We start from the raw sequence: 24,138 nt of genomic DNA on the forward strand, positions 1-24,138 counted from the left end.
CCCTGGGGAAGGGACACTATGGGGAACGGGTCGGTGAAAGGAAGAAGATGCCAAGGCTGGACAAAGGGAAGCTTAGATTTATTGAGCGCCTACTGTGTACCAGGCACTGTGCAAGGCGCTTTACATACATTATCGCATTAAGTCCTCACAACAACCCTGCGAGGTAGGTGTTTATAAACCCCCATTTGACGGATGAGGAAACTGAGGCTCAGGGAGGTGAAGTGATTTGGCCAAGTTCACATGGCTAGTAAATAGAGACAGAAGAGGTGCCCGAGATCGAAGAAAAAAAAATACTTCAATGTCTGGGTCCCAAGCCGTTTGGTGTGGATAGTAGTACAAAGAGGGGCTCCGCGCGCTCCAGAGGTCTGCAAGGCCAGAGGCCTGCTCCCGATCTCGCAAGACTGGAGACAGCAAGGCGGGGGACCCGCGCGCAGTAACTAGGGAGCAATTGATTAACTGGCAGTGCCGGGGTTGGAGGGACTCGCGGACTAGCTACCAGGGAAATCCGCGACCTGCGCGCGCCCCGTAGTGGCTACAGCGAGTATCACACCCCACACCTACAGGCTTTTGGGGACCAGCCTCCCTCTTCCTTCCCTGGCTGGTTTCTGGAAGAGGCAGACATGCAAGACATTCTCAGGGTTCTTTCAGATGGGTGATACCACCTGAGTGGGAAATCGTGGTCACTATTCAGAGCATCACTAAGGAACACTGGGGAGGAGGAAAAGGGGAAGGCCTAAAAGAGTCCCAAGCTGCTCAGCTCAGACCACCACAAACCAGGGACAGTGACAAGGCCACCACCCTGCACTGCCTTGGGGATCCTATGCCTAAACCTGAGACTGGAATAGGAGCCCTTGCCCACTTACTCGGCTACTCTGCAAACACTGCGCAGTCTCTTGAATTGAGAGTGAATGCAGGTGTCAAAGAAGCCACCCAGGGACGCTCAGACTCTGTTCACTTATTCCTAACTGTCTTGGCTTGTGCAGGGGAGGAGTAGATAAATGCCTCCTCAAGGACTCCAAAACATCAGGGATGGACGTTAGAACTCCCTTGTTTTACATATTACAGGGCCTGGAGAGGGGAGGCGACTTGCCTAAGGTCACCCAGCAAACCAGTGTCAGAGTTGGGATTGGAAGCCAAAACCTGTGACACCAAAGTGAGTCCTCTTCCTGCTTTGCTGGTGGCTTCTGCCAAGAGCCCCTCCTCTTCTGCCAAGGGCCTCTCCGTCACCTGGTCACCTCAGTCCGAAGCCTCTCCATCACCTTCCCCCTCCTGCCCAGAGGCCCTGCCCTGAAGTTGCCCTATGACTATCCCATCCCTGTCCTCCTGCCTTATCCTGCCTAGGCCTCTCTGCTCAGTTCCATGCCTAGTGTGTCGGCCCCTTCTGAGACCTTACCCGAGTGCCCTGAAGACCCTACCAAACGTTAAAGTCTACTGCGCACCCTCACCTCTCCTGAAAAAAAAAAAAATCATGAATTGACATACGCTCCCTTTCCTTTCATCTGTGCGCCTTCTATTTTGAGTATGGGAACGGGTATAGGTAAGAGGTACAGGGAAGTCTGTGAGGAAGAAAGGGGACACAAATACAATAAAGGGCCTCTCACTGTCGCTCCCTATTTCCCTGTGGGGTCCCCTTAGTGTCCCTCGCCCCCGAAGAGGACCTCCTCGGTTTGGCTGATGACATCTAGAATCTCTCGGATATTGTCGCTCAGCTCGGCTGCCTTCCCGCCTTCCGGGGGCCCGGTCCGCTCGTTCCGCCAGGAGGCGCCCGAGGCTTCCGTGTCGCTTCCATCAGAAGAGCTGCTATGGACGCTGAGCTCCGCAGCTTCGTCGGAGTCGGAGTCCGGGGCGGTGTGGCGGCGGATGCGGGACACTGCTTCCCGCAGGGCCCCGGCATAGGGCCCCGGGGTCCGCGCCCAGCCCCGGCCTGCGCGCCGCGGGACCGCAGCCACTTCCTCCGAGCCCTCGGCACGGCGCGCGCCTCCCGAAGCCGCTGGGCCTAAGGCTGAGTGCTCTGGGCTACCTGGCTGCGTGGGGGCATCCTGCAGGTTTACTTCGCCGACCGGGAGCCCCAAGATGCGGGAGGCGCGCTCCTCCAGTGAGGAGTCCGCGGACTTCCCGCCCTCAGCTTCGAGCCCACGTCCCCCACCGGGCTGCTGTGAAGGGCGACTGCTCAACAGCAGCTTTCGGCAAGGGGAGGGAAGGACCGCGGCCCCCTCTCCCTCCTCCTTGTTGGGCTTCAGTTGGGTGGGGGCATTCCCCACAAGGCGCGGCACCCCAGCGGGCAAAAGCTGCACATGCTGGGTTCGAGGGGTCGGAACATACTGGGACCGTATCACCACGCAAGTGGCGTCAATGACAAAGACGCCTTCCCCACGAGCCGGGCCACGGGAACTTCGGGGCAGGGTGTGGGGGCGGCGGGTCGCCTTCCAACCCTCCAAGGTCTCGGGTCCGGCCTCCTCTCTATGACCCAGGGACTCCCTCCATCCCGTGCCTCCCGGAGCCCAGGGTCTGGGGAGGGTCTGGCTATGTCGGGGCGGCTGCTTTTTAACGGAGGGCATCCAGCACTTGGGGAGCCAGCTCTGTTCTCTCCCTTCTCTCCCTTCCCCGGAGCCCTTGGGATGGGGCCTGGACCTGGGAGCAGGACGCGGGGGGCTGGGAGTGGCAGGTGCAGACCCCGCAGGAACTGTCTCCGTGCCTGGGTTCCCAGCAGCTTTGGCTTGGGGATGTCCGTCGCTACCACTCTTCAGGCCAGCAGCAGCCAGCCTCAGGCTTCTCTCCGCGGCCACCTTACCGGACTCCAGCCTTGGCCTGGCTGTTCCACAGCCTGGGGATCCCCCCAGGAGACCCCGGCCCTGACGGAGACCCCAGGCCCCTAGGACGTCCCGGTAGATCCGAGGATCTAGCCTCTTCTTTGTGCACCCTCCCTCTGTCCTGGTCGGAGCAGAGGTTGAAGAGGCGGGCGCCTGCGAGGGCTCGGGTCCTCGCTTAGTCCCCAGGGTCCTGTGGGGGCCTTCGTAAGAGGGTGGAGCCACGTAGGGTGGCGGCCGGTCCCAGCGGCGTCGCGGGGCCATTCCGGCAGCACCTCTCAGCAGCAGGTGAGCTTCGTAGCTGGGAGGCCCTGGCCGCCGACCTCCCCAGGGCCCCGCCCACGCCGCCCCTGGATTGCTCTGCGGCTGCGCGGATGGACGGGGCGGTCGCCCCACGGACCCCAGGCGCTCCGGCCGTGAGGGAGCTGGGAGCCCTGCAGGCTGGGCCACCCGAGGGGCGTTCCGAGGCTCCGGGCGGGGCCGACCGGGGGGACTCCTTCGGGCCCCACCAGCCTTGCGCCTTTTTCGCTCAGTCTCCTTGGCCTCCCGCTCCTGCGATGCTGCTTTCCTTTTCTCTTGCTCCCGGGCTCGGGCCTCGGCCGGGGGCCCCGCCCGCCAGTTGGTCGCCTCCTGCAGCACCCTGGAGGCCCAGGGCCGGCGGGGCGGCGGCTCAGGGGATCCCAGGCGCGGCCCACACCTGGGACAATGAGCAGGAACCCAGGTGAGCAGTTTGTGGGGGAAGGGAGGCGAGGTCCGGGGAGCTGGGAGCGCTGCAGCCCACTTGGGGCCGCCTTGTGGAGGGGAGTGTGTGAGTGTGTGCGCGTGTGCACGTGCGTATATGTTAAGGTTGAAGTCGAAGCGGGACTCCTCACCATCTCTCCATACACACTTTAATAGCGTCTGCCCCATCTCACCTGCCCTTTCTCACGCCCACTCCTGTCCCCCCAAACAAACGGGATGAGTCAAGCCCCAGCCCTCGGGATGGGGTGGGGGGAGGCGTGGGAAAGAGAAGGGGGAACAGCAGCCCTGGCTGGTGCCCACGGTAAGGTGCGGACCCCAATCCCTGCCCCACCACTCTCTTCCCCTTACCCCTCCTTCACTCACGTGCGGCTCTGGGGCCCGCGGGCCCAGTGGCTGGCCTGGAAGTCCATGAGCTGTCGAGGAGGGGCGCGGCGACTATAATGACAGGAAATAGTCTTCACTTCGATCACCAGCAGCTTTGATTTCTGCACCCAGAGGCAGCTGCCAGACTCCTCATCCTGGAGCTCCCGGGGGCTATCGGGCCCCTCGGAGAAGAGCTGGCCATCCAGCATCCTGCCCCACCCCACCCCGGCCCCCCACCCTCCCACCCGCCCCGAAAGCCCCCTCCCAGCCCGGGGAGCCGGCGCCCACTGCAGAGCGGCGGGCCCAGCGACTGGGGACTATATATACCCAGGCACACGTGTGTGCCTGTCTGTGTGTGTGCGCGCGCATGTGACACGGCGCGGACGGCTCCGCGCTGCTACCTCCCCCACGTGCACGACCGCCTCCTGGGGCCCGGGATTGGGCGCCCCTTCCCACTGCTCTTGTCCCCCAAGCCTGATGGGACCTGCACGAGTGGGCAGGGGATTTCTTATTCTTGCCAAGCTGACAGCGCCTGCACCCCCGCCCCCATTTCTTCAACCTTCCCGCCGTTTTAACCCTTCATTCTCCTGCTTGTCAGGGTGCCTGACCAGCAGCGTTCTGCCCCTGCCTCGGACTTCGTTTTCTCCGACAGGGAGGTGATGGGAATGGAACTCAAGGTCTCCGCCTGCCACTCTCTGCTGGTTTCCATGGGGTTGGGGTGCAGGAGGGGCTGGCCCACGGCTGGGGGGGTTATTTTTAGCGGCAGTGGCGTTCGGGCGCAGAGAGGAGATGAGTAACCAGCTTCCACGCGGTGGAGGGAGGAGGCGGTGGCTTTCACGCAGCCTTTGTGCGACTCTGGGGGAGAGCTGCCTCCAAGCTCAAAAAGGGTCACCCCCCCCCCATACATACACCCTTAACTCCTTACCCTCTCAGTGCTGTGCTCAGGGCTGCTGGTGCAGCAGGACAGGAGTCTGTCTTAGCCATCGAAGCTGCCCACACTCTCATTCTAAGATGTTTGTCCTTGGGCACCCGTGGAGCCCTCTCCCTGAGGCAGGCTCTCTCCCCTAGCCCAGAAGCGTGGATTTGGGGGGTCATAATGTTCTCAGCCTGAGCTCTGCTCAGCTTTATGGAGGACTAGGCTGCGCACCCACTTGCACCCTCTCAGAGGGTACAGAGGAGGAATGGCGTGCTCCCTTGGCAAAACTAATCCCCTAGCAACTGAAATGATAAAAGTGGGCCCTATTTCCCAGCGTAGATCTCTCCATCACCACTACCACAATGCCTGGCTGACTCAACCCCCACCTGAAGTGGTGCTGAAGACCATCACCTTTTAGGCTCGTTCTGTCCCGGGGGGGTCGTTACTTACATCTACATGATCCCTCCCCCCAAGCCTATACCAGGTGTCCCCTGATTCACCATGGTAATGTTAGTGGCAGCACGGCCCACGCCAACCCTTCCATGCAGAGACTTAGCAACCATGCCTGGCAACCATGGCAGCAGTTCCAGCGGAGAGGAGGGGTGCGGGGAGGTGGGAGAAAAGAGTGTGTATGGCAATGGCTCCTGAAGAAGGGATAATTCGCCTCTCCTGAGAGGAACAGGTAAGAATAGAAGGCTTTGAGGCTCCCAAATTTTGTCCCTTGTCTTTCTTTCTGCTCCATCCTCAGACTCTGAGACTGACTGGTTGGGTTTTTAGGGGGCAACGGGAGACGCAGATCCCCATTTGTTTTCCACCAAAGTATATGCAGCCCTTAGGCACAGACCCTTCCTTTTAAGGTGATGAGCCAGGAGGGTTGTTTTAGGACAGAGACTGACTTACTGAGAACCAGAGAAACAAAACCCAGGCCTCCTGCTCCCTAACATGGAGCTTTAGAGAGAACCCAAACATCCCCTATCCCATCCAGTCGACCCCACTTTACACCTACCAGATGCACCGATGTCTCTTTGCTTGAAGGTGCTTCCTTCCACCCAGGTCCCAACAGAGCCCTAAGGCTTTAAAAGTCCTTGCCTCCTCCCTAGACGTGATGGAATGTGACATAAGGAGACATCTGTCCTTTCCACCATTCACCCACCCCCACACAAACATACCCTAATTCTAATAACTTGAAAGCCTCCCTCCCTCAACTCTGGGAATGTGCTATGAGAGCTGTGAAAGGATGAATGCAGAAGCAGGGGCTTCTCCAAAGCCATGATGCAGCACTGAAAGCTGACCTCTGACCAGTGCCCTGATGCTTCTCTGTGTTCCATCAAGAAGCCTGGTTTGGAGGAACCAGTATGGTATGGCAGGGTTCATCCGAGTTCTTGGGCACAGTGTGGGTAGGGATACACACAGGAGTTACTCTGAAGTTCTTTCAAATCTTGGATAGGAAATGGTTATCATACCTGTAAGGCAGTGGTGAGATGGTACCCAGAATTTGGTTCATAGCCAACAATCTAGCAGTCCTTACAGTGCTCGGTGCTGACTACTGTTTTGGTCTACATGGTTTCAGCACAGGGAAAGGGTCTGATGGAGTGACCATAATCCTGCTGCTCCCCACCCCCCACTCTCCAGCTCATATCTACCTTGGAAGAAAGGGATTTGTGAGTTCAAAGACAGTGCCAGCTCAGCAAAATCCAAAGAGTCCCACCTTCTCTAAGAATAGTTGATAGTGGCAGGTCTCTCTGCCTACCTAAAGGAGATCCTCAGTCTGTGATGGGATTTTCCTTGGGTGCCAGCTATGGTCCAGGCAGACGAGAAAGTGAGGTGGTAAGGAGACTGCAGGGAATAGTTACGAACAGTGAATTAGAAAGGCAGTAAATCTAGTGTAGTGGTGAAGTGCATGAGCTCTAAAGCAAGACTATTTCGGCTCAAATCCTAGCTCTACTTTTTATTAACGGTGTGGCCCTAGGCTAGTTACTTAGCCTCTCTGTGCCTCAGTTAAAAGAAAAAAAAATCTGTAAAAATGAAATAGTATCTACTATTGTTCTGAGGGTTAGTTGAAATAATATATGTAAAGCACTGAGAATGGTACCTGGCACACAGCTTTATATATACGTGTGTGTGCTATTATTGTTGTTATTAATGATGAGCTGAAGAAGCCATATGAAGTAGGAAGGCTGGAGTAGTAGTGTCTATCAACTACAAAAATCAAACACTGAAATACCATGAAGAGGCTCCTGTCATTTTAATTAGGTTTGCCACAAAAAGCAATAACCTCGGCTAACCACTCTGCCCTCCCCCTCCACCTGAGTCTCATCTCCCTTCATATGCATACAGCACAGGAACCCAAAGGCCCTCCTCCCCATGATCCTCCCCACTCCCACTATGGGAAGAAATGCCATTAAATGGACTCAGCCTCCTCCATACAGCATGAAACAGGATGAATAAAAATATCTTTATGAAGAGTTTTGTTGTGTCCATTATCTTAGGGTGGAGTCAGGGACAGAGATAGAGGCAAAGGCTGGGTGAGGTCTGGGGATCTCTCAGAGATCAGAATTTGCCTGAGAAGCACAGAAAGGGGGCTATGTCTAAGTGGGCAGGGGCCAGACTGAAAGTTTTCCTCAAGGGTGAGGATAAGGACAGCTAAAAATCCATTCTCCTTCCTCCCCCACACCTTCCCTCACTCCCATGTAGAAGGGTAGGGGGCTCCCGGGCAGGGAACAGAGTCCCAATTCTCTAAAGTTCTCGTCTCTGGTTCCCAGAGCTTTGGGCAGGCAGTGAGTGGGGCATAACCCCTGGTGCTGCATGACCCCTTCCCCCGGCTCAGGGCTTCTCTCCGCCTGTGAGCACCAGGGCCTGCAAGATGTCAGACAGTGATACAATTCCCTTGACCACATCATTCTCATCCACCACTACAAGTCGGTGAACCTGCACAGAGCAATAAGGAAGGGAGAAAGGGATGTTTAGTGCCAGCCTCAGTTAAGGTGAGCCCTTCAGCCCCTACCCTCCATGCCAAACCAAAGATGCTACCCCCAGCACCTTTTGGGTTGCTGGCTCCCCTACCTCTGCTTCTACCAGCCTGTTGATGATGGTTTCCAGAGTCTCATGCAGGTAGCACTTGAGGACACCCTCAAAGTGATGCGATCGATGTTGCAGGGCTTTGGTCACTGACACATCTAGGTTGTTGTAGGTCTTTTCTGCTGCCAGATTCTGGGGAGAGAGAGAAACATTCATGCAGGGAAGCAAGGGAGCCGGCCCGCAAACTCCGAGCCCACCCAACCTCACCAGAGTGATTTAGGGTAGCTGTCAGCCATGCCCACAAGCCATACCCAGCTCATTCAATTCCTTTTCAAATAGGATTTGAAAGCTTGGAAGCTTCTAAAACCCTCAGGTCCCAGAAGAGACTCTCTTCTTCTCCCTCTCCACATCCAACACCCCACCCCTTTCCCTGCCTCCCAGCACCTCCACAATCACTCACGATAACATCAAACTTGGAGTAGATGTCCACCACACGCCCTAGGGGGACAGAGGCAGCTCAGCAAGGAGGATCTGGCATCCAAGGCTCCCCCTGCCTATAGAATCACCCTCCGGGCTGAGCTGAGGGGACAGCAGATTTTCCCACAGCCTCCCTGGCTTCCCTGGAGCCCTCCCTCTCCTTTTGCCCAATCTCTCACCTTTCTCATCCACCACTGGCAGGGCTGAGACTCGGTGCTGTACAAAGATGCCCAGAGCCACGTAGACGGGGGTAGTAGTGCGGACCATAGCAATGTTAGCATAGGTGCCAATCTGTAGCTCTTCCAGAGACTTAGACATGAACTCTGGCTTGGGGAACTCAGTGATCTGAGGAAATAACCATCATCTTGATTTTTTTCAAGGCCCCTCAAACCACCTTTGGATACCCCTCCGACAAGTATGTAAGAAGTAAAAACTGGGCCGAGGAACACTTACAAACAACTTGAGGAACTTGAGGATGCGCTTGTGGGTAAGGATGTACAAGGTGTTGCCTGATTCCGGGTCAATAACTGGCAGCCTGTGGATCTTGTTTCGAATTAATGAAGAGACAGCATCAAACAAGCTGTGGGAAGGTAGGGGATAATGATAAGTTCCACAGTGCTGGGCCTGAGGGTGGTTAAATAGCTCCTTAGAGTTTGTTTATAAACAGGTGGTTGGGGAAGAGGAGCAGTGTTCAGACTAGACCTAAATAAATATGTGTGTGTGTGTGTGTGTGTGTGTGTGTGTGTGTGTGTGTGTGAGAGAGAGAGAGAGAGAGAGACAGAGACAGAGAGAGAGAGAGACAGAGACAGAGACAGAGAGAGAGGAGTGTCTTGCCTCTCTTCTGCCCTTGGATCTTTGGGTATCTACGGCCTTAGCTATGATGATGGCAAGGCTCTTTCCCCTCTGGACAAATGGTTAGCTGGAACTCACCTGGCATTAGGAGAAATGCAGACAAGTGGTTTAAAGGAGTCCTGTAGGTACACCTCTGAAGGGAAAAGGGAGGTTCACAAAATACCACCATGAAAAACTGTTTCCCAGGAAACTTTCCATCCCTTTATCCTTTTACAACCCCCAGTTCTCTACATACCTCTCCAAGTTTCTATCTTGTGTTCTTCTAGCTCATAGATCTGTACCTGAAAGCAGAAGCAACAGAACTTGAGACTTGATCTCCCTGCTTCACTAACCCCCTGTAGTTTGTTTGGAAGAAAGGAAATGAGAATGAGGGACTCTGGGCAGGGAAAGTGGTTTTGGTCATTGAGCTAAGGCTCCTTACCAGGGCTGATTTATAGTAGCGGTGCAGAATATTGATGAAATCAGTGATGGTCAGCATGCCTAGAGGCCAAGATAAGAGCCCTCAGCACTGCTCAAAGCTTCTCTCCCTGCCCAGCACAAGATGCCAGTAAAACTGTGTTCCAACAACTTCTGCTTACCCACAAAGCTTTGCTTCTTACTATCCCACAAAGGGGCAGCTCGGACACCATTAGTCACCAAAGCAAAGAAAGCTTTCTTCACCTGTAGTGAAAGAGTAACAGTCACAGAGGAAAATTCCCAGGGGGCAGGATTTTAACAGAATAGGAATTGGGTATGCTGGGGAAAACATGAGCCTAACCCCATAGAAGGACAAGGGTATTAGCCTTGGGATGAGGTAGGATGAGAGGTATTGAACCAGAGGCTCCAAGGAAGGGGGAAGGGAAAAGAGGATTTCACCTACCTGAAGGGAAGTATCAAATACAACCAATTTTGAGCTTGTGGGAATCAGGTCATAGCAGCGATGAGACTTCATGAAGGAAGTATACACGCTATTGTTGGATTCTGGAGTCTCTGCATAGGGTGGGACAGTTAGTAGCTTCCTTCCATGCAACAACTCACAATCAAAAGAGGCAGAAAATAAAAGTATTGTAATTGCTCAAGTATTTACAGCATGATTTTATAAGGCCCCCTATTCTGTTTTGTTCCTATTGTTCCCACAAAACCTGGATAAACCCCTTCGAAACCATTTCATCCAACCCCACCCCCAGGTAGAACTATATAATCTATTGGCTCCTTAGCCAAAAGATGGCTGACTAAAACAGAAAGTCTGTAATACTTTCACTAACCTATTCTAGTCTAAAAGCTTTTTTTCTCATCCTTAACTCATTTTCCTTTTCATATATTTAGCACATTTTCACTTGTTCTCTTTTCTCAATTCACATGTAATTAAGCTTCTTAAAAATCCACGTAAACTTCTTAAAATTCTTCTAAGACCCACAGATGAGAAAGTCATGGCCCAAGTTGGGCCATTTCAGAACAACACTAAGTTACAGCCCAGTGCTCAATCAACCTGGCCCCAAACAACCTGAGAGTCCATCTTGGGATGACCGTGTGAATCAGAAATCAACCCATCTACTCTAGACAAATGAGAGACCCTGGCTGGGTTTGCCTTTCCATTCCCCTGATTTTAACTGCTTGCTCTCAACTGGAGAAGCAAGCCCCAAAATAATAGCCCAAATGTGCTACATAGTATGCTATGCGTACTTAAAAATATTGCACCATCTAATCTGCAAGGCAAATAACTACTGCCCTCATTTTTCAGCTGAGAAAACAGGTGGAAAGCAGCAAAAAAAAAAAAAAAAAAAACTGCTCAAGGTCATACCATTAGTAACAAGAAAGACTCAAACATGGATCTACCTGATTCCAAAGTTCACGCTCTTAAATCCTATGCCAGTTGTTTGTTTTTAATTTTTTACCAAAGTTATACAGGTACACAGTTTAAAGAGTCAAATACTTCTACAAATTTTGTTAAGAAAAACTGCAGTCCCTAGCACCCACCTCCCTGTACGACCCCTCCCCAGAGATGAGACCTCTTTTAGCTGAGTATTTTGGTACTTATTTCTATGTCTATAAATAACATGCTTATATTGCTACTTTTTTTGTTCACTTTTAGGCATTAACTATTATCATGCAAGGAAGATGAGAGGCATTATCTATTATCATGCAAGGAAGATGAGAATTTTCAATTCTCTTTACTACCAGGACCCCACTATAAACATGCACCTCCCATCACTCCGTTCTCCCAGAAGTTAAACTGTACGGTTGGTTACATCAGTATTTAAATAATTTTGACTAAATATTCATTATTCAGAGCTAAGTCAAGTAGTAAAGTCTGATTTTTTTTTTCTTTCACAACTTTTTGTTTTCCTTGGAGTTAATAACTGTCTTGTCTTTTTGTTTGCTTAGTTCTCTATGCATAATACTTATAACTAATTCAATCCCCAAACTCTTTACCAATTGTTTAAATCTCCTTTCAAGAAGTTCAGAAGCATGAGATAGTCTAACAATTTAAACTACCCGAAGAAGTCTCTCTGGAGCCTTCTGACCTGCTCAGATCTGGGCTGGTGTGCCTGGTGTGCACTGCTGTCATCCTTAGATCTTCCTTCATCACCATCCAGGGGAGCCCTTTCACGTCTCTCCTGTACTGGCACTCCTGTGTCCTGTATCCCATGTTTTCATCTTTTTTGATTACTCCCTTGTTTTGGTGGAGCACATCTTCCAGTAGCTTCCTGAGAAAGGGTGCATGGGAAGTAAATTTTTTGAGACCTTGTAGCCTGCAGATATCTTTATTTTACCCTCATCTTTGAATTATAATTTGGCTGGATATAGAATTCTAGGTTGGAATTTATTTTCCTGCAGAATATTGAAGCCACTGCTTCATTGCCTTCCAGCTTCTGGTGCTGTTGAGAGTCCGGAGTCCCAGGCAATTCTGATTCTTTGTGCGTGACTTGTTTTTTTCTCTTTGGAAACTCAGGATCTTCTCTTTGTTCCCAGTGTTCTGAAATCTCATGACGATTGTGCTTTGGGTGGGACAATTTCACCCATTGTGCTGAATATTCAATGAGTCCTTTCAACATGAAAACTAATGTTCTTCAGTTCCAGGAAATGTTCTTGAATTACTTCCTTGATTGTTTCCTTCCCTCTGTGTTGTCATTTTTCTCTTTCTGTAACTCCTATTATTTAGATATTGGACTTCCAAAAACTGACCCTTTAAGGTTTGTTTTTGTTGTTGTTGTTTTTAAAATACAGTAGTCCCCCCCTTATCCAAGGTTTCACTTTCCACAGTCTCAGTTATCCGTGGTCAACACTAGTCTGAATATTAAATGGAAAATTCCAGAAATAAACAATTCATATGTTTTAAATTGCACGGCATTCTGAGCAACATGATGAAATCTCTTGCCATTAAGCTCAGTTCCAGCCCTGGGCGTCAATCGTCCCTTTGTCCAGCATATCCCGCCCGTTAGTCACTTAGTAGCCATCTCAGTTATCAGATTGACTGTCACTGTATCACAGTGTCTGTGTTCAAGTAACCCTTATTTTACTTACTAATGGCCACAGAGCACAAGAATAGTGATGCTGGCAATTCGGATATGTAAAACTGAAGCCCCAAAGTGCTTCCTATAAGTGAAAAGGTGAAAGTTCTTGACTTAATAAGGGAAAGAAAAAAAATCATATGCTGAGATCTATGATAAAAATGAACCTTCTGGACTTCCCTGGTGGCACAGTGGTTAAGAATCCGCCTGCCAAGGCAGGGACATGGGTTCAACCCCTGGTCTGGGAAGATCCCGCATGCCACAGAGCAACTAAGTCGGTGTGCCACAACTACTGAGCCTGCGCTCTACAGCCCGTGAGCCACAACTACCGAGCCCATGCACCACAACTACTGAAGCCTGCACGCCTAGAGCCTGTGCTCAGCACCAAGACAAGCCACCGCAATGAGAAGCCCGCATACTGCAACGAAGAGTAGCCCCTGCTCGCCGCAACTAGAGAAAGCCTGCGTGCAGCAACGAAGACCCAACGCAGCCAAAAATAAATAAATAAAGATAAAATGTTAAAAAAAAAAAGAATCAGCATAAACACAATTCACTGATAAAAAAAAAAAAGAATGAATCTTCTATCTGTGAAACTGTGAAGAATGAAAAAGGAATTCATACTAGTTTTGCTGTCATACCTCCAACTGCAAAAGTTATGGGGTCAGTGTGTGATAAGGGCTTAGTCAAGATGGAAAAGGCATTAAATTTGTACAATAAGATATTTAGAGGCAGACAGACCGACCAACCCCATTCACATAACTCTTAATATATGTTATAACTGTTCTATTTTATTATTACTGTTGTTAATCTCTTACTGTGCCTAATTTGTAAATTAAACTTTCATAGGTATGTATGTATGTATAGGAAAAAAAATAATATATACAGGGTTTCACAGTATCTGCTGTTTCAGGCATCCACTGGGAGTCCTGGAATGTATACCCCGAGGATAAGGAGGTACTAACTACTGTATCTTTTCTCTCCTACTTTCCTCTTCTTTGATTTTTTTTTCTTTTCCTTTATAGTTTATTACAAGATATTGAATACAGTTCCTTGTGCTATACAGTAGGACTTTGTTGTTTATCTATTTTATATATAGTAGTTTATATCTGTTAATCCCATACTCCTAATTTATCCCTCTCCTTTCTCCTTTGGTAACCATAAGTTTGTTTTCTATGTCTGTGAGTCCACTTCTTTGATTTCTAATTCTACTTTATGAGAGATTTCTTCAACTTGATTTTCCACACCTCCTACTTAGTTTAAAATTTTTGCTATTATATTTTTAATTTCCAAGAGCTCCTTTTTTGTTTTCTGAAAACTGCTTTTCTTAAAAAAATTACTTCCTGTACTTGTTTCATGGTGGAAATATTCTTTATCTGAGTATGCATTAATGTTAATTTTTTAAATTTATTTTTAATAAATTTATTTATTTATTTACTTTTGGCTGCATTGGGTCTTTGTTGCTGCGTGCGGGCTTTCTCTAGCCGTGGTGAGCAAGGGCTACTCTTCATTACGGTGCGTGGGCTTCTCATTGTAGTGGCTTCTCTTGTTGCGAAGCATGGATTCTAGACACGCGGGCTTCAGTAGTTGTGGCACGCCGGCTCAGTAGTTGTGGCTCACAGGCTCTAGAGCGCAGGCTCAATAGTTGTGGCGCACCGGCTTATCTGCTCTGCAGCATGTGGGATCTTCCCGGACCAGGGATCGAACCCGTGTCCCCTGCACTGGCAGGCAGATTCTTAATCACTGTGCCACCAGGGAAGTCCATTAACGTTAATTTTTAAAGTTCTCTTCTCTATGCATTGACTTTTCCCTTCTGTTGCTTTTTTTCCTGTTTGTTTGTTTTTTTCCATTTGTGGGGGGCAGTTTGGATCACTTTTTTCAAGTTACAGGCTTTCTTTAGATGTCTAGTAATCCTTGGTTTAAAGGAGGATTCAAACCATATTTTAAGAGTGGAGTCTTTTTTTTTTTTTTTTTGCGGTACGCGGGCCTCTCTACGCAGGCCTCTCACTGTTGTGGCCTCTCCCGTTGCGGAGCACAGGCTCCAGATGCGCAGGCTCAGCGGCCATGGCTCACGGGCCCAGCCACTCTGCAGCATGTGGGATCTTCCCGGACTGGGGCACGCACCCGTGTCCCCTGCATCAGCAGGCGGACTCTCAACCACTGCGCCACCAGGGAAGCCCAAGAGTGGAGTCTTTAGAGCTGATTAGAAGCTCTATGTCTGTAAATGAACCTTGTTGACGGTGAACCATTTAGATGGGGAACACTCAATACTTACATCTATAGGGCTTTCCCCTCAATGGGATTCTGAAGAGAAGGATTATTCATGCAATTTTGTGCTTGGAGGATGAAGTCTTTTCTATTAGCACTCTGAAAACCGAATGGGGGAAAAGGGCTGGGGTCTCAGCATCCAGTATAGTTCACTTCATGCTCCTGTTTTCAGCGCAGTACCTCTGCCTTCAACTGGGCCGGCGCCCCTTTCCATACCTCCAGTCTTTGCCAAAGTTGGGATGGGAGTTTCCCAGCTGCACTGAGTGGGGGAGGGAGTCTTGGGATCTGACTGCTTCTTAGACCTTCAATGCTTTTGGGCTTTCCTCACTGCTGGTTTATAATTCAGTTTTCTCAGGTCTGCTAAGTCACTTACCACACTTCTGTCTGCTTTCCAGCTTCCAAAAATTCATTGCTATTATCTCTCTCTTGTTCTCCCTATTCTGATGGTTTGTACCTTTTAAAAAAAATTCCTTCATGGTTTTAGTGGCTTTTTGTGAAGGAGCGAAAGTAGATGCATGTATTCAATCCACCATCTTTAACTGGAAGGCCACCATTGTTCCTCAAATTTGAAAACTCACAGACTCCCAAGAAGACTCCCATGTCTTTTGACACCAGTTTAAGACATGCTACACTGATAGTTAAATACCACCATTCCAGGCTACAGGCCTACAAACATACTTGACTTGGTTTTCCCAGGATTTTTAAAATAATTTAAATCAGTTGCCCAATTTAAAAAATCTGGAGATTTACATAAAAATCCAAACTCTCAGTTTCTTTTCATAATCAGAAGATCTTACAAAAGTAGGTTGTGAATTCCCAAATAGTAGCAATTGACCAGACCTGGATAGTTGCTGCCTCCTTTTAGATGCAACGAGATCTACAGGTTATTGTAGTCATACGCAGCTCACGTCACTGCTTGATCCATGGAGACAATTTGAGTGTCTTACCCCTGCCTCAGTTGGTGCTAATGTGAATGCACTCAGAAACACAAAATGAGCACTGATATCATGGGGCAGTACTCAATTATGAAGAATCATCTAGGTAATTCAAAATATGACTATATTAACTTTTTTGGATACCAACAACATGAAAACAGAACATTTAAAAAATTCTTGTGGAGAATTCACGGACCTTTAATAATATGTCCTAGGATCTCATCCCATATTTCAATCCTCTGAGAAAGTGTGTACTCCTAATGCCATAAACATGTCCTAGGAAGACTAGGAGTGTTCCTGGGCAAAATTCTTTACCAGAGATGCCTATAAATTTTGCTTCTTTCTAGATGACCTAGGGTTGGACCATTCCATTCTAACCAAGTATTTGGGCAGGTGCTGGAATTGCCTTCTCCTGTGCCCTGAATTTTAGGGTTTAGTGCCTCTATTTCTAGATTAGTTCTAAGGGTTTCAAGTCCCTTCTATAATTTCTTGTGTATACTCAGTGGTCTTAGTGAGATCGCTGTATGATGAAATCCTAGTGGCTTTGTTTCTGGGCTACTCAGAACATACCAGGGATTTTTTTATTTTGCAGCATCAACTCATTTATTCATTCACTATTCTTTCTTTTTTTCTTTTTTGGCCGCACGGCATGTGGGACCTTAGTTCCCCAACGAGGGATGGAACCTGCACCCCCTGCATTGGAAGCACAGAGTCTTAATCACGGGAGCACCAGGGAAGTCCCTATCAGGGACTTCTAAACCATGGTTAGCCAGGCCAGAGTTGCCTATGGAAGTTTTCCCCGTACCTCAAAAGTTTCTCTCAAGTGGTATGACAACTGAGGATATTAATCATTCTCACCCTGCCCAAGATTTATTCCTAGGTGATCTTGCCAAATTATTGTTCCTGACTTATGTGGTTTGGCACATTATCTGGCCCGGCTTTGATCTTCCCAGGGAAGACTTCGGGAGAAATTCAAAAGCACTGATGAAGACAAATTAGGATTGGGCTACTGGTATGAAACTGGTTTTCATACCAGTTTCCTTTCTTCAGTAAACTTACCTTGAGGGTGCTCATTTTCCAGAGCTGAGTAGTTATCTGAAGAAGTGACCTGGAGAGACAGAGGAACAAAGATTCAGCCTATCTTAGGCTCCATCCATTTGAGCCTAGCAACATTAGGGAAAGGGCTGGTTAACTAATGACTTCCTTGTCCTTCAGAAATATTATCTCATTTAATCTTTATAATAACCCTGAGGTGAATACTATTATTAGCCTTATTTTCACAGATTAGGAAACTTAGGTTCAAGAAATATTAAGCAACCTGCCCAAGGTCGCATGGCTGGCAAAGGGTGGAATGGGGATTTGAATACAGATCTGTGCTGTTCCAAAGCTCATGCCCTTATATACTACCTTGCCTAATGAAACATTAGGTCTTAAAAGCTGAGACTAGAAAATATGAGCTTAAGGTTGGCCCCACAACACTCTCACAGACCTATTTTATAAAAATATGGAAGCCAGAGAGACAATACTGCTTTCCCCCAAACAGTCACTAAGCGTAGTTGTGGGCACCTGAGTCACTGACGTACCCCTTACCATGAGAGGGAGCCACATCTGGGGAGGATCCCAGCAGCTGACTACCAGAAAGAGTCAAAGTTTGAATGACTGAGGGGTAGATAAGAAGGATAAATGTTCTGAAACTAGGGAACCGAGTCCTCTCAGCACCCTTGTGAGTCAAAGGCTGCTATAGCCCAGAGGGTGCTGGTTTTCCAAGTTTCCTTGTTCATGACAGTCTGAGATTAGAAAGTGCTTTGAATATAGAGAAACCTTCAGAACCATCTCTGTGCTCCCTCAAGTGGGAACATTTGGAAATTTCATTGTTATCTAGGAACCCAGGAGAGATCATGATAATTTTTGTCGGCTGGAATCAACAGTTTTGCCTCTATTTTGCTCTGTCTGGGTAATATCCCCAAACTAACTTAAAGTCATACTTTACCTCCACAGCTGCTGTAGTAACATGAAGTTAAAGGCCTTGGCTTGACGCTGGGAGGTTGGCTGGTAAACAGGGTCAAGTTGGCAGGACAGCCCTAAACTTCCCTCCTCTAATGGGCCAGGGTGTGGGCAGGGGATAATCTCCCTCTCTTCTGTCTGGGCAGCATAAGGCTATCAGCATGGCCCGGCATTTTGGCAAAACTATCGGAACAACAGCCTCATCACTTCTAAGTGGGAAAGAGGTCTGTTTAGCAGTAAAGCAGTCTTACAAAGATCTATACAGAGACACAGAAACAGCTACTTCTGTAGAAATTATTGTACCCAGCGTATGATACCTATTTACTGCACTGTGCTACAGTTACTTTGTTCGTTATCTATCCAAACAGACTGTAAATTCCTGGAAGCCTGGAACTATCACACAGGTCTTTGTATCACTCCCTCATACCACGTAGCATGGGGGTTTGCATATAACTCTCAACTGTTTTGTTTTTTAACTCTCAAATTGATAATGATACACACTGATATGAACAGAGAGACCTAAGATTACGTTACAGAGAGAGAAAAGAGACATACAGCTAAACAGAGACACAGATACCTACATAAGAGAGTCAGACACAATTGAATATGACTTTATCTTTCTGCCTGTTTCTCCACACAGGAGTGGGATAATTATGTCCACTCTCTCTACACTTAATAACATAGGGGACTTGTGCAAAATACTACTTTCAGAAACACACCCTAGATCTGACACACAGACTCACAATTTCTTCCAAACTCCTGATCCACATTCTCAGTTGTTTGCTGGACCACCACAGATGTCACAGAGACTCCTCAAATGCTTCAATACAAAACAGAACAGCATCTGTCCCTCCAATCCTATTATTCTTACTGTGGGTCCCACCTTTGTTTTTGCACTGCTGTCTTCCCCTGATGCCTAGAACTGTGGTCTTGATTCCTCCAAGAACAAGCTATGCCAACATGTCTGCTTAGAATGACAGAGCAGGGCGCGACCTAAACTCGTCCTTAACATCTATCAGCTAAGCTGCTATGTTAGAAATGCCTCAAAGCCATCTCTCTCCTTTCCACTTTCACAGCTTTAACTTAGCCTTTTACATCCCACTTCTACAGCATTCTCTAAGCTGGTCTCCCCGCCAGTTTAGAGAAGAGGAAGTCTAGTTCCTCTTCAATTTGTCTTTCATGCTGTCACCAAGTTCCCTCACCAAGCATCTCAGGTTTGGAAGGGACTTTCAACTCCAGCAACCAAGACCTCACTACTCTGAAGCAGCTTCATCCATTTACAGAAAGCCGTTAGGAATATTCCTAAAGTACACTCACTACCTTGCTCATGAATCTTCCATGGGTCCTCTTATTACAAAACCAAGTTCAGACTTAATGTGGTATGCAGTATCTTCAACCTGACCCCAGCCTACTTCTCCATTCTCCAGCCATTTCTCCAACTGTGACCAAAATCCAAAGCTCCGGCAACATCAAGCCACTGGCTCACCCCAATTAATCTCTACATGCCCCAGTTTCTATGCCCTTGCTCACACTGTTCTCTCAACCTGCAATGCCCTCTCGTGGGCTGACAGCAATTTCTCCCTCCTCTATGCTGCCACGGTCCTTTTTCTGCATCTTGATGCTAGCATTTATTACAGTCTACCTTAAATAACAGCTGTCACTGACTTGCCCTCACCCCCACTCCGGTTAGGCTAAGCATTTTCAAAGCAGGAGTTTTCCTTTTTCTTTATTTTATTCAATTAATTAATTTATTTATTGGTCAAGACACGTGGCCTGCGGTATCTTAGTCCCCCCACCAGGGATCAAACCCAGACCTGGCAGTGAAAAGGCTGAGTCCTAACCACTGGACCGCCAGGGAACTCCCTTTTTTTTTTTTTCTTTTCAAAACTATTTCTATTCCAAAAACCTAATCCAGTACATAAAGTATGAGGGCTAAATTAGAAAACCTATATTAAAATGCTTTGTAAACCATAATATATTTATAAGTAAGTAAAAAATAATGTTATTTTGAATTTAATGGAATCAGAACTTTCATTCTCGTTCAAAATTCTCTTAATCTGTAAGAACTTACTCCCTTGCCTGGGTGACCAGCTGCAAATCGTTTTACCACTTTGGTCTGGTTTCTTCTTTATAACCTTAGGGACATGACCTCTCCGCAGGCAAACAAAGGGTACAGTAAGGGAATGACCCTGGGCGTGTAACTGATCCAAAGAGAGGTGAACCTGCAGTCCTCACACAACTACAGTAGCAGATGGTAAAAACCAAGGTAGTTAGAGTTACTCTGCCTGACAAAGGATACATGGAGGGAAGTGAATGGGCACGGTTCCAGAGTACTAGACAAAGGCTCCTGAGAGTGAGGATGGGTCCAAACAGGTAGTAGGCAACCTGCAGCAACTCTGGGAGGATGACAGGGACCTGCCACAATCCGTCAATGCGTGCCTGCCAAGAAGGAGCTATGCCAACACACCTGCTTAGAATCGCAGAGCAGGGCGTGACCTAAACTAGATCAGGGACACAGTGGCCTCTAACACTGAAAGGCTCCCCCCTTCGGGGAAACCCCACTTTTCAGTCTCATTAAGGGTATGTTACCTCGCTGGACACCTCAATGCAGTATAAAAGTCTTTCAGACGTCCCTCCTGCCAAGGACTGCATGAATCACACTCACACAACTGGGGACCAGGTGCTACCTGCAAGCGGGGGTCCCTCGGAACCCCCTGCTTCACCCAGGAAAGCTGGCTCACAACCCTTCTCTCTCAGGCAAACCTCTGAAGGGCTCGAGGCGCTAAAAGGAAAGGAAGCCCGATATCGCCAAGGCGTGCGTAGGTTCCAAGGAGGGAGCTAGGAGTCACTGCCCGCTCGGGCTAAAAGTACCACGGACCGAAGGCAGGCACGGGCGCGGCCCAGTCCTAGGAGATGCACTCAGCGAAGGAGCGGAGGGGCAGGGTCACGGGATAGGACAGACACCCTGCTTCTCGGTTACTGGGCACCAGCGCCGGCCCCAGCCTCCCCGTCCCCTGACGGCGGGGGTGGGGGGGGGGTCTCAAGCTCCACAGCGCCCTCCCGCAGCCCTCCCGCGCTCCTCACCGCTTCCATCGCGACAGACGCCGGCTGGGTTCGTTCGTTTTAGGAAGCTTGCCCGGGGCGGGAGGCGGGGAAGGTCCCGCCCCACGTCCGGTACCGCGACGCCGCTTCCGCCTACGTCAGGACTGACGCAAGCCAAGGGCGGAAGGCCAGGAGCTGACCCTTCCGGCGTGGCCTGGCCTCCAAAACCGCCCTCCCCCCAGTCCTCCCGCACCTCACGGATCCCACCGACGGCGAGGGTGACGGGACGGAGCCGCTTGTATTTAAAATGTTCTTTTTTTATTTGTCGTTTAAAAACAAACTTGGAAGAAGCAAAATCCAAAACTTGCCCTTTGCCTCTTGCAACATAAATTATGTACAGTTCAGAATGATCGCTGATACAAAACATGCCAAGGACAGGGGCGCTGGGGGTGGAGGGAGAGAGGGCGCTTTAAAAAAGGGAATCATTTCATCCGTTGTTACGAAGGACCAACCTTGCTGTACAGGATACACACAACACAAAATAAAGTCTTCACGGGATTCACACTTGTCAGAGATTTATTTTTTAAAAAGGGGGAGGGAGGGTCCTGGAGGTGAGGGGAGAAGACCGTAAAGGGGAAAAACTGAAAATTGAATATGTGCAAGTGTAAACCAACCCAAAATACAAACATGGGGCACGGGGAAGGGCGGGGCGGGGGAGAGGGAATTCTGATGCAATTATACAGGCGGGGTACTTTAAAAAAAAAAAAAAAAAAAAAACCAACAACCAAAATTCCAACCTTGTAGCTTGGGTCTGAGTTAGTTTATATAAAAATTAAAAACTGTATAAGGTTTCTTCACTAAATTCTACAGGACTATCAGATACCTAGCATATGCTTACAAAGTCTGCCCCATCCCCTTTTCCCAATCCCAGGGCCCAAGCCCCAACCAGAGCCTGACTCGCAGGAGCCAATCTCCCCCTCCCTGTAGCCTAGACCTTCTTTGCTCTTGGAAAAGGAACATCCAATGGCTTCGGGGGCAGCAGCCCAGTCTCCCCACTGTCTGATTTAACTGCAGTGGTTTCCGCGGGGCTGAGGGGATGTTATTCTCTTAAACATTTGCAGCTTGAAACAGTTGAGGAAGCAGCTTAAAAAAAAAAAAAAATCTCCCTACCCCCATCAATCCGCAACCCCCCAAATTCGAAAACAAACAAAAACAAACCTAAAATCACAACAGCAACCGTGCTCCCCCTCCAGCAGGCCCGCCCATACACCACCACCAAGCCCACCCCTACACTCCAGACATTTGATTCTTGAAAATATTAATTACAAAATGCCCTTTGCCCACAGCCCCTAGGAGAGAACTGCATATAAGCTTCATCTTCATCCCCATGGCTCCCTACCAGAGAGGGGTCTGGGGCCTCACCCACCCCCTGACCTAACCCTACCCCCAGGAAGAGGTTCAACTGCAGCACAAGCTTGGGCAGAAAGGGGAAGGACAGGGGAGGAGGCAGGGGAACCCATTACCCTCTGGCTCCCCCTGGGGCCAGCTCACTTTTGTGCGTTATAACATAGTCCAACTATACAAAAGGGGGTGGGAGTCGCCCAGCCTCTATACCCCCCCCTTACAGCAGTCACAGCCAGGGGGTGGGGAGGAGGGGGTGAGGAAAAGGGCGGTAGGTTGGGTAATGGAGGGGGCTCCCCCACAAGGGGAGCTCCATGTGTCCGCCCCACGCCCCCCTACCATTTATAAACTGGTTTTGTAAAAAGAAAATAGATATATTTATATAGAATATATAAAGCACAAAAATTAGTAGTTTTACATTTGCTCTCCCCGGGGGTGGGGGGAGAGGGGAGGGTTCTCACCTCCAGCCGGCTCCCCCATGCCCCACAAGACTATGTACAATCCCATGTATAAATAGATAAATACCCCCCACCCTCCCCGCGCTGACACTAAGCTCCCCCAGCCCCACATCACCACCCCTTCCCACCAGACCAGCAGCAGTTTGGTGACGGAGGGAAAGTGGGAGCTCCGGGCCACACCCTGCCTCACTGGGTATGGGCATGCCACTCAGGGATAGCCCTCACCCTACCACCCACCCACCCTATCCGGGGGCTGGAGGGCAAATGGGCTCATGATGGGGTTGGGAAAACCGGAGGGAGATATCCTGGTCCTAAGTTTAGCACACCCCTCCTGCCCCCATGTCCAGATGGAGAAGGAAGTCCTAGAGCAACTAGGGGCCAGTCATCCCCAATCTTCATCATCATTAGTCTCAACCACCATCCCGTGCCCGTAATTAAAAACAAAGATGGATTTTTTGTTGTTGTTTTTTCTTCTTCCTCCTACCCCCCCTTCCACCCACTCAGAAGAGGGCAGTGAGGTGGGGGAGAGGGATGGGGCAGTAGGGGGCTTGGAGAGGGTCTCACATTTCAAAACAGCAAAAAATCCAACACTTAAATGAGGTAGGTGTGGGTGCGGGGTCTCCTTGCCCGGCTTGCCCGGCTTGCCCTCCTGGGCAGCGGGGCGCCTCTTTCCCGTTCATGTTGCATTTGTCAGAGTGGAAAACAAGGAAACACAACCCATAGAGAGACAGAAACACAGAGGAGAAGAGGGAGACAGAGACAGATTGAGAGGGAAGGGGATGGGGGTGAGGGTGGGGGCAGGACCCGGCAGGCAGGGCCAGGTGTGGGACCCGGCCTTTGGGATTGTCAAGCTTAGTCAAGTCTCTTTGCAGCCTCGAGTTGGGCCAGAGAGGTCGGTGGGAGCAGCAGGGCTGTGAGGCCCGGCCACACATCCTCCTCCCCCCTCCCTGCTGCCTCCCAGATGCTTCTGGGTAGTTCCCAGCCCATATCCCCCTCAAACCTGAGATGCCCAGTGGCTGCTTCTGTCTGACCCCTCCTGGAGCTGGGGGCAGAGATGCCAGCCTGGGGGCCAGTGGCGGGGAAGAGGGTCATCCCTGGTGCCCAGGGTGGGCGTGGCCTAGGGCCCTCTGCCCCAGCCTCCTGCTCCAGGGGCTCCGGTCAGCCGGCAGCCCCAGCCCTGGGTCCTGGCTCTGGCTGCTACCTCTCTTCCCCCTCATCCCTTTCAGGGAAGAGGTTGGGGTGGGGGACTCCCCTGCCTGGTAGCCTCAAAGCTTCTTAGTTCATCCATTTCCGACAATTCCAGGCTCCACAGTGGCAGGGGATCTTGTGCTGATCGTCCTCAAAATCAAACTGATAGTCATATGTCAG

General features: G+C 49.6%; 3 protein-coding genes across 17 annotated transcripts in view; all 3 read right to left on the bottom strand.

Annotated features, from left to right (window-relative positions):
* On the bottom strand, positions 1–6,955 carry DDN (dendrin). The gene is given in 4 exon segments (XM_089920667.1): positions 1–1,648; positions 1,650–3,504; positions 3,912–5,923; positions 6,578–6,955. Coding segments are annotated over 3 exon segments (2,115 nt in total). The 5' UTR covers positions 4,121–5,923; positions 6,578–6,955; the 3' UTR covers positions 1–1,597.
* Positions 6,956–7,048: 93 nt separating this feature from the next.
* PRKAG1 (protein kinase AMP-activated non-catalytic subunit gamma 1) lies at positions 7,049–21,050 on the bottom strand. 7 transcript variants are annotated; one of them, XM_022572321.3, is made up of 12 exons: positions 20,954–21,050; positions 16,925–16,973; positions 10,034–10,143; positions 9,753–9,834; positions 9,596–9,654; positions 9,410–9,455; positions 9,253–9,307; positions 8,776–8,902; positions 8,502–8,667; positions 8,306–8,343; positions 7,891–8,037; positions 7,049–7,755 (listed from the first exon to the last, which is right to left on the bottom strand). In XM_022572321.3, exons 1-12 carry the CDS (start codon positions 20,960–20,962, stop codon positions 7,651–7,653), a joined length of 993 nt encoding a protein of 330 aa, XP_022428029.1. In that variant the 5' UTR covers positions 20,963–21,050; the 3' UTR covers positions 7,049–7,650. The 7 variants fall into 7 exon arrangements, 6 of the variants coding, with proteins under 6 accessions (XP_022428029.1, XP_089776790.1, XP_089776786.1 ...); XM_089920664.1 differs by having other exon boundaries at positions 10,034–10,186; positions 20,954–21,037; XM_089920660.1 differs by lacking the exon at positions 20,954–21,050 and adding an exon at positions 18,613–20,578.
* Positions 21,051–21,207: 157 nt separating this feature from the next.
* Positions 21,208–24,138, bottom strand: part of KMT2D (lysine methyltransferase 2D) — a 39,456-nt gene continuing 36,525 nt past the window's right edge. For all 9 annotated transcript variants that reach the window (XM_089920649.1, XM_089920653.1, XM_089920650.1 and 6 more), the window contains one exon: positions 21,208–24,138. In XM_089920649.1, the coding sequence (XP_089776775.1) occupies positions 24,046–24,138 (93 nt within the window). In that variant the 3' untranslated portion in view covers positions 21,208–24,045.

This window comes from Delphinapterus leucas, chromosome 11 (genome assembly GCF_059928025.1).
Source record: "Delphinapterus leucas isolate spDelLeu-1000000601 "Yukka" chromosome 11, BTC_Dleu_Yukka2, whole genome shotgun sequence".
Taxonomy (NCBI): Eukaryota; Metazoa; Chordata; class Mammalia; order Artiodactyla; family Monodontidae; genus Delphinapterus; species Delphinapterus leucas.